Source organism: Scomber scombrus, chromosome 20, assembly GCF_963691925.1.
Source record: "Scomber scombrus chromosome 20, fScoSco1.1, whole genome shotgun sequence".
In the NCBI taxonomy this organism is placed as follows: domain Eukaryota; kingdom Metazoa; phylum Chordata; class Actinopteri; order Scombriformes; family Scombridae; genus Scomber; species Scomber scombrus.
The window spans coordinates 24,069,567-24,079,872 of record NC_084989.1 but is presented as its reverse complement, the minus strand read 5'-3'; the positions used below and the strand labels follow the sequence as shown (position 1 = coordinate 24,079,872).

At 38.5% G+C, this 10,306-nt stretch overlaps 1 protein-coding gene across 1 annotated transcript in view; it reads left to right on the top strand.

Annotated features, from left to right (window-relative positions):
- Positions 1-370: 370 nt before the first annotated feature.
- Positions 371-10,306, top strand: part of LOC134002158 (uncharacterized protein C18orf63) — a 34,638-nt gene continuing 24,702 nt past the window's right edge. The window contains 5 exon segments of the mRNA XM_062441442.1: positions 371-516; positions 2,454-2,582; positions 5,594-5,672; positions 7,802-7,858; positions 7,981-8,092. Of these exon segments, the coding sequence (XP_062297426.1) occupies positions 371-516; positions 2,454-2,582; positions 5,594-5,672; positions 7,802-7,858; positions 7,981-8,092 (523 nt within the window).

Genomic DNA, 10,306 nt, shown 5'->3' with positions numbered 1-10,306 from the left:
ATTAATCCAGCATTTTTATATTATGTCTTGTAATTGTTTTATCTCTAATCAATGTTTTATTCATTATTTTTTATTATTATTATTATTATTATTATTATTATTATTATTATTATTATTATTATTATTATTTATTCATTTATTCATTTATTCATTTATTCATTTATTCATTTATTCATTTAGAAATTATTATTAATATTATTTAAACATTATGGTTTTATTTTGAAAGTCCACTCTCTGGTTTCCGGTAACGGTTGCATTTTTCCCTCTTTCTTCACGAAGCGTCAAAGTTCCTCTCACGGTCAATGGTGACCATAGAAACGCCCCCCCTGTGACTTCCAGCGCTGCCTATTGGTCAGTTTAACCCCCACCCATGCCTGTGGAGCTCTGTGATTGGCTGCCGCCGCTGTCAATCATCGCAACGGGTGTGGGCGAGGAGCAGGCTAAAGTTCACAGCAGTTCAACAGCTTTCAAGGAAACCCGCTTCTCACGCAAACACTGGGCGGAAAAACACGTCTGGCACGAAATGAGAGACTTATACTACACATATTTCCTTTCAGCGGGCTTTATGAGCTCCTTTAATATTCCTAACACCCAGTTAAAGTTTAAAATAAGTTAAATATAGACAATAAAATGGTGTATTATGGTAGATAAACTCAGTCTGCGGCGGGAAAACCAGCTCAAAGATTGTCTATTAATACAATCAATCACTCCTGAGGTTAAAATAAGGCACCTAATTTAAATTAAATCAAAGTTCAATGACCGAGATGAACACTCAAAAACATAAAATAAAGTATCATTAAACTGTTTTGGATAATATTGACTTCAGTTTATACACTAATATTAAAACATAACAAAATCTGAGATTATAAACGTAATTTAATTTATTCAGCTGGTCTATTACATATATATTTATGTTTTTGAGTATTTAACAAAAGCTGCTCATTTCACATTATCACTACATATGTAATAAAACATCTAAAGGTCATAACATCAAACTGGACTTAATACTGTATGTTGCATTCAACGATTCAACCTCCACTGTTACATAATTGAATTGTTTTATTGCACGTCATATTTAATATTTGCACTTTCACCTTCATATAAGTCATACACTTCATTTCTTCATCCATCACACAGTCCATATTTCCTTTAATAAACCAATTTTAAACCTATTATTAATCCAGATTATATAGATTAAAACATATTTGATTTTAATAGTACTTTCTGCTGTTTTGCTTTATTTTATTTCACAATCTTTGTATGTAATATCAATTATTATTTCATGATATTTATGTTTATTTTGTTATTTTACTTTGCATTGTTATTGTGTTTTATTTTCTTATTTACTATTTTTCTCTTTATATGTTTAGCACACTTGGCTAAAAGACAGATTCTGGTTCTGAAAAGCTCTATTTCTTTATTTTATTGGACTGAGAGTGGTTTAATATTTTGGCACAAAGTCTAAAAAATATATTTGGTATATTCCTTGCAAAAAACACTTTGCACACATGTATATAATCTCAGGAACTTCTGCATATTGCACTTTAAAAAACATATATTGTAGATTTATTTAGAGGTTGTTTACTGTACATAGTATTTTATTTTATTAATGATATCACTTTCACCCTTATGCTGCTACTTTAAGACACATCTTATCTTATCTTATCCTTAATTTTTAATTTTTAATTGTTCTCAGGTCTTGCAAATTCCATGAAAAGTACAGTGAATATTTTGATCGTGTAAAATGAGGCAGAGTGAGACCTCCTTCTATCTGCATCTTCACCTATCTTTGGTGGTCTGAGTGATTTTATAGCTTTTAAAAACATTTTATTACATTTTTTAACAGCTTTTCACTTCATTTAGCTAAATTATAACCAAACTAAGACTTCACTCAGATATTAATAATTACTGTTGTGTCCAGTTTAACTATAAAAAAGCTCAGAGACTTTTATATTGGAGGAAAAAGAGGAAATCATTTAGGCTAACAGGTGAGTGAGACAAAGTTAGCTCTTTAAATGACTTATTCTTTATTTATTTAATTATAGATTCACTTATTTTTTTAATGTATTTGAGGGCAGTAAGATGTCAGAAGTTACCAGAGCTAAAAAAAATGGATTTATGTGTGAAAAAAGGACAATGTTGATTCTATTTTTGATTAATTTATATGTAATTTAAGTAATTTAGACTATAAAATACTGGTAAAATATGGTAGATTTACTTCACTCATCAGCCAAAACCCCCAATGATTATATATTGATTGATAATAAACCAGCTCAGTTCACCATAAATGTACTTTGTGTAATTTGCATCAACAAAAATGATGATGATTTTATGTTGTTGATGTTGTTTGTCCTTTTTTTAATGATGCTGCTTCTCATGTCTTTAAATAGCCCCTCGGGGACAAATAAAGTGTTTTTGAATTTGAATTAAATTGAATTGAATTGAATGTTCAGGATGAGCCGAGGAGTCCAGCAGTCTTTGTTTTTTCTCGGCCTGCCGGACCTGAAGAAGCTTTGCTGCGTCACTCTGAGTCTGAAGGAGGAAGATGAAGAGCAGCGGAGCAAACAGATCAAAACCTGCAGGTAAACCACACATTAAACCTCCTTAAAGGACTCATATCCTCCTCATCTCCATCTCTATATTAATATTCTGTGTCTCTACTGGAATATCTTTACATGATTTCCAGTTAAAAACTCCTTATTTATCTTCTACTGGTCCTTTATGCAGCCGCTCAGTTCAGCCTCTGTATGAAACAGGCTGTTTTAGCTCCTGTCTCTGAAATTACACAGCAACCGCCTTAGCAACCACCTTAGGAACACCCTTAGGAGCCGCCTTAGCAACTACCTTAGGAATCACCTTAGGAGCCGCCTTAGCAACCACCTTAGGAACCGCCTTAGGAATCACCTTAGCAACCACCTTAGGAACCACTTTAGGAACCGCCTTAGGACCTGCCTAAGCAACCGCCTAAGCAACCACCTTAGCAACCACCTAAGCAACAACCTTAGGAACCGCCTTAGGAACCACCTTAGCAACCGCCTTAGCAACCATCTCAGGAACCGCCTAAGCAACCGTCTTAGGAACCGCCTTAGCAACCGCCTTAGCAACCATCTTAGGAACTGCCTTAGGAACCACCTTAGGAATCACCTTAGGAACCGCCTTCAGTGTTTCCCCTAGAATTTTTTTCAGGCCCGGTGGTACCCACCGAAAAAACCCTAAACAGACGCGACGCGTGTGGCACACGCACAGCAAGGGACAGCAAGCAGTCTGCAATTCTGCAATTATTATATATGCATTCAAATTTTTGTTCACCCAGAGCGTATTCAAGATCACAAGGAGAGAGTGACTTATTAAGGTGCATTTATTGCATACAAATGGAACATGCTACATTTGCACTTCAACCACACAGTGTGCATCGTTCTCTGCTGCACTTGATTTTTCTGGGTTTTGTGAAGAACTTCACCAAGGCCTTGTCGTAGGGGAACTTGGCCACAGGGGGACCATTGATAGAAACTCTCATGCAGGCCCCCAAGTGCTCCCCCTGCAGCCTGTTCCTGAGGTCTGTTTTCACCTACCAAAAATGAGAAAGCTTATTTAGTAAATTGTTAAATTTAAGGATCATTTATTGTGTGTGTGTGTGTGCTCAACGTACTCTGTTCATGGTCGAGAAATCCCGCTCACAGTTATAAATATATTTTTTAATAAACACATACGTTTTTTATTCATTTTATTATAACAGAGTTACATACATTTGACAATGCCTGGGAAAACTAGCCTATTGTCTGTGTTATTTTCATCATTATTGCTTACCAAAAAAAAGAAAAGAAAAGAGAGAGAAGCTCCTCAATCACAAAAATATAAGCTAAACAACAAATTGTAAACTTACCATGGGGAGTGTGGTACAACCAAGGGCTATAGTTGTGGTTGTTAAGCCATTCGGGATCCCAGCCAGATGTTCTGTTTAGCTGTATTTTTTTTTGCTGGGTCAACGTTACCAGTCGGACCGGGCCCGCGGTCACCCGTCGGACGGGGGTCGGTGGTCGGACCGGTGTCAGAGGCAGTAACCGAGCAGCCCCCCTCTCCACTGCAATCTGCCCCCCTTTCTTCCGTCTCACCTGCACCTGTCATTTTTTCTGGAGTTGCCTCTGTTACTCTCCCTTCATCTATTTTTCTTGGCTCCGGGGTCTGGCAGAAAAATTTCTTTATATTAAGTTGTTTGTCACCCGCGATATTTTTTCTTTTCTTCGGCGGCGCCATAGTTGGTTAGCAAATCTTAAACATCCCAGAATATATGCCCGCGCTCTCAGCAGCGGTACTCGCATCGTTACTAGGCAACGAAGCAGGTTGACTCGCTTTGCGCTGCACAGAGGCGCTCCTAATGATAACTGATTTATGAATGAATTGAATTGGCTTAATTTTGGCATATTGATTGTTTTTTTCTTGGCCTGGCGGCAGGTCACCTTGGCCAGGCGGCCCGCCAGGCCTGTACAATGGTAGGGGAAACACTGGCCTTAGCAACCACCTTAGCAACCGCCTTAAGAACCACCTTAGCAACCATCTTAGCAACCGCCTTAGCAACCAAGGCTATAGAGTGGATGGCTGTTTATGGGAATTGCAACAAGCCGACGTTTAACTAGAAAGAAAAAGTCTAAATATAACACAAACAAGTTTTAATAAATATGAGAACAAAAGTTAAATATTACGAGAAAAGTTTAGAAAAATATCAGAACAAAAACATTGTAATGTTAGAGGGAAAAAAGTCTGAAAATGATGTGAAAAACGACACAAACAAAGCGTTCAGAGCAGGTTGACCTCAAGCTTCTGAACTTTGATCATGTTTAACATCCGACATCAGAACAGGATGTTAATGAATATAAATAACAGAAAACTACCACACAAAGAAGCAGAATGTGTTTCCTTTAACAGTTTATCACAGTTAATCTATTGGATTACATTAGAGGAGCAACTGAGAGTGAATTTAAACTATTGATCTTCCTCTTTACAGCCCGTTTCCTCACTCAGACCAAGATTAAACAAACACACGTCACCTGGATTAAAACCCACTGGGTCTGAGGTTATTGATATGTTCATTAACAGTGAGAGTGTGTTATTGATTCATGTGCAACTTTCACTTAAACACTGCTGGGACTGATCAGGTTTAGGTTTTATATCAATTAATCTAATAATCATTTAGTCTATAGAGTGTCAGAAAATACTGAGAAATGTAGGAAAGGGATGAATTCAAAAAGTTTGACTAGTTCCTGAAAAGTGATTGTAACCCGAACCCGATGAATCGATTATTAAAATAGCTGCTGATTGATTGTCTCCTCACTAATTAATTGATTAATTGATGAATCTCTGCAGCTCTAATGTGTTTAATCAGCAGTGATGTTAAAATCCGATTTTACTGAGTCACCTGAACGCACCACTGCTTTGACCGTGTCCTTCAGTAAACTCTGTGTGTGTGTGTGTGTGTGTGTCTGTGTGTGTGTGTGTGTGTGTGTGTGGGTCTGTGTATGTGTGTGTGTGTGTCTGTGTGTGTGTGTGTGTGTGTGTGTGTGTGTGTGTGTGTGTGTGTGTGTGTGTGTGTTCACAGAGAGCTGGTGCTGCTGTACTCTGATATCTTGGCCTCTCCCGCTCTGGACTCCTTCAATGAGATCACTGCGGTCATGGCTGTAAGAGACACACACACACACACACACACACACACACACACACACACACACACACACACACACACACACACACACACACACACACACACACACAGGTTTTTGTGCTTATATAACAGTGAGGCCCTTTGAACCCAGATGACGTAATCAGTGTCAGAAGTGACATTCTTTCTTCTCTCACCTCTGAACACACAGACGTTGAATTCGTAGAAAAAAAAAAAGTTCCTCCTGACTTCACGTCTCACTTCTTTATCACCACGGTGATTAGTGACGGTTTGCTACGTGGATCTTTTTCTGTTCAGAATATAAAGTTTGTGCTTGTGAGAATCCTACTGTGCGTTATAAATAACACAGCGAAACTATAATGTCTTCAGTTTAAATATGATCCTGACATCAACTAGAACAGGTGTTTTGAAAGTGTTTTGAAAGTCTGGGAAACATATTTAAAACACTTTTAACATCATTTTAAACACTTTAAACATCTTTTCAGTGTTTTGACTGAAGTGTTTTCAGTGTTTCTTCCTTCTGTCCTTCTTTCCTCCCTCCCTCCTTCCTTCCTTCTTTCCTTCCTTATTTCCTTCCTTCCTTCCTTCTTTTCCTCCCTCAATCCCTCCTTCTCTCTTTCTTTCCTCCCTCCCTCATTCCTTTCTTCCTTCCTTCCTTCCTCCCTTCCTTCCTTTCCTCCCTCCCTCCATCCCTCCTTCTCTCTTCTTTCCTCCCCCCTACCTTCCTCCCTCCCTCCCTCCCTCCTTTCCTTCCTTCTTCCTCCTTTCCATCCTCCTTTCCTTCCTTCTTCCTCGCTCCCTCCTTTCCTTCCTTCCTTCCTTCTTCCTCCCTTCCTTCCTCCTTTCCTCCCTTCTTCCCTCCCTTCCTCCCTTGACTCGAGGACAACAGGAGGGTTAAACACAAACTTTAACAAACCACTTTTATACGCATCAAACAGCTGCTCATATAAACACAGCAGCACTGACTGTTCTCATGTTTATTTAAGATGTAATAATAAGTGTTCACCATCACTTCAGCCCTTTATTACTATAGACTGACCTCTCATTTATCATCTCATGTGTTTAAACCAGTCAGTCTTTCATCTCCTTTTGTTTTATTTTAACTTTTTATTGCATCATATGTTTCTGCTCGAATCCAAAAAGAAGAAACATTTCTGTTGTATTAGATCACATGATCATCTTTTCTTCTCACGAACAGGTGAAACATCACAGGAAAACAAGTCAGAGGAGCAGCGCAATAAAATGAGGCCCACTGTGTGTGTGTGTGTGTGTGTGTGTGTGTGTGTGTGTGTGTGTGTGTGTAGATCAGATATATACGTGATTGCGTGCGGACACTTCCCAAGCAGAGACACGCAAGATAGTCGGGCTGAATTCCAAACATTCCCTGTGTGGCACTCAGTCACACACACACACACACACACACACACACACACACACACACACGCACTCACACACACACACACACACTCTCTCACACACACACACATTCACACACACACACACACACACACTCACACACACACACACACCAACACACTCTCACACACACACACGCGCACTCACACACACACACACACACACACACACACACACACACACACTCACACACACACACACACTAACACACTCACACACACAATCTCACACACACACTAACACACTCACACACACAATCTCACACACACACAAACACACACTAACCAACACAAACACACACACACACACACACGTCATTACCCTTTGTAAACATGTTGAGTCTCTGTTGAATGAAACGAGGTCAGAAAGCAAAACTTTAATATTTTATATATATTATTATTTTACATCTGAGACAATCAATCAATCAAAAGAAGATTAATTATTTAATTGATAACTATTGTGATAATCAATTAACAGGTATAATAATTGTTCAAGAAAAAAACAACATTTTCTTGCTTTTTTAGCTTCTCAGATGTGAGAATTTGATCTTTTATCATTTAATTAATAATAATAATAATAAACTTTATTTATAGAGAGAGTAATAATCACAATAAAATAATAATAATGATAATACATCATTTTGTGGTGACCTCGACTTTAACTATATTTTTATTTTATTGTCTTATAAACTTTTTTGTTCTTTTTCTACAGATTCTGTTTTTCCAGAAAGGTTTCGTCCAGACGTTTGGACAGAGACGCAGCCTGCAGGTAAATACACACTTAACTCATTTAATACACTTATTCTACCTGATGATGAGTCTAATGTGTGTGTGTGTGTGTGTGTGTGTGTGTGTGTGTGTGTGTGTGTGTGTGTGTGTGTGTGTGTGTAGCTGGGCTCTCCTCAGTGTGTGTTTCCAGGTGTGTTGCAGTGTTGTGTGTCCTACTCTCTGATCACCAGACTGACTCCCAGCTGGAATAAAGCCGGACTTTACCTCGTCTCAGGTACGCTGCTCCTTAACACACACACACACACACACACACACACAGACGCACATACACACACACACACACACACACACACACACACATAAACGCACACACACACACACATGCTTTTACCATGTTGATAATCACTACATCAGTCTCTCCTTTCAGAGCTTCACTATTAACCTTCGTGTCGTCCTCCCGGGTCAAATTGACCCCGTCTGCTTTGACTGTTCCTTCCTTCCTTCCACCCTTCCATCTTTCCTTCCATCCATCCTTCCATCTTTCCTTCCTTCCTTCTTCTTCCCTTCCTTCTGTCCTTCCTTCTTCCTTCCTCCTTCCTTCCTCCATCCTCCTTCCTTCCTTCCTCCCTCCCTTCTTTCCTTGCTTCTTCCTCCCTTCCTTCCTCCTTTCCTTCCTTCTTACCCCCTTCCATCCTTCCTCCCTCCCTTCCATTCTCCCTCCTTTCCTTCCTTCTTCCTTCCTTCCTCCCTTCCATCCTCCCTTCCTTCCTCCTTTCCTTCTTTCTTACTCCCTTCCCTCCATCCTTCCCTCCTTCCTTCCTTCCTTCCTCCCTCCTTTCCTTCCTTCTTCCTTCCTCCCTTCCTTTTCCTTCTTTTCCTTCCTCCTTCCTCCTTTCCTCCCTTCCTTCCTTGACTCGAGGACAACAAAATGTGCAATGAAATGTGGGAAAATGAAAATGAACATAAAACTAAGCTGATTTGATCTTTATTCAGTTTAGTTTTAGTTAGTTTTGCTTTGTTTATTTTAACTTTTTAGTTGTATTTAACTATAATAACTTTAGTCCTGATGTTCCTAGTTCCCGTCCAGCATCACATCTTTGTTACATGTTCATTCCTGTTTTCTGTCTGCAATCGTTAAATAAAGGCAAAAAAAACGCCCAAAAACATAATCTTAAAAAAATTAAGCACTAATGCTACAGAAGAAAAAAAACAGGGTAAGAACTAACAACATAATCCCAGCAGGTGTGTTTCCCAACTCACATTTACATCACTCACTACACCCTTACAGTGTTTTACCTGGGTGTGTTAACTGTGTGTGTGTGTGTGTGTGTGTGTTTTACCTAGGTGTGTGTGTTACCTGTGTGTGTTATACCTAGGTGTGTGTGTTACCTGTGTGTGTTATACCTAGGTGTGTGTGTGTGTGTGTGTTATCTGGGTGTGTCGTCTGTACTGGATCTCGTGTCTGAGCTGTTTAATCTCAGTCCTGAACCAGCAGCTCTCAGTCAGGATCAGCTCAAACCAGGCAGCGTGTGTCTGCTCCGGGTGTTTTAATAGTAGTTTAGCAGCTTTATCGTCATTATATCGAGAGTCAGACAACAGTATAAAGACATTTAGATAACACTCCCTGAGCCATAAGAACATTTAAGACCATTAAAAACAACTTAAGAACATAAATAAAACGTTGGTAATCTATGAGGGCATTAAAGTGCAGTTTGTTGTAATGTAAACATATTATAATATTACACAATAAAACAGTTTAGATTAATATTCCTCCAGTGGGATGAAGGGATGAAGGGATGAAAGTATGAAGGGATGAAGGGATAAAAGGATGAAGGGATGAAAGGATGAAGGGATGAAAGGATAAAAGGATGAAGGGATGAAAGGATGAAGGAGTCGGGCCACGTTCACTAGTTTAACAGCTTGGGAGAAGAAGCTGGATCTGCATAGAGGATCGTTATTACGTTATCGGTCGTTATTACGTTATCAGCAAAAAGTTATTACGTTATCAGTCGTTATTACGATATTAGCAAAAAGTTATTACGTTATCGGTCGTTATTACGATATTAGCAAAAAGTTATTACGTTATCGGTCGTTATTACGTTATTAGCAAAAAGTTATTACGTTATCGGTCGTTATTACGTTATTAGCAAAAAGTTATTACGTTATCTGTCGTTATTACGATATTAGCAAAAAGTTATTACGTTATCGGTCGTTATTACGATATTAGCAAAAAGTTATTACGTTATCGGTCGTTATTACGTTATTAGCAAAAAGTTATTACGTTATCAGTCGTTATTACGTTATTAGCAAAAAGTTATTACGTTATCAGTCGTTATTACGTTATTAGCAAAAAGTTATTACGTTATCAGTCGTTATTACGTTATTAGCAAAAAGTTATTACGTTATTGGCCGTTATTATATTATCGGCTTATTGCATTAAAAACACACGCAAAATTATTACGTTATCAGCTGTTATTACGTTATGGTC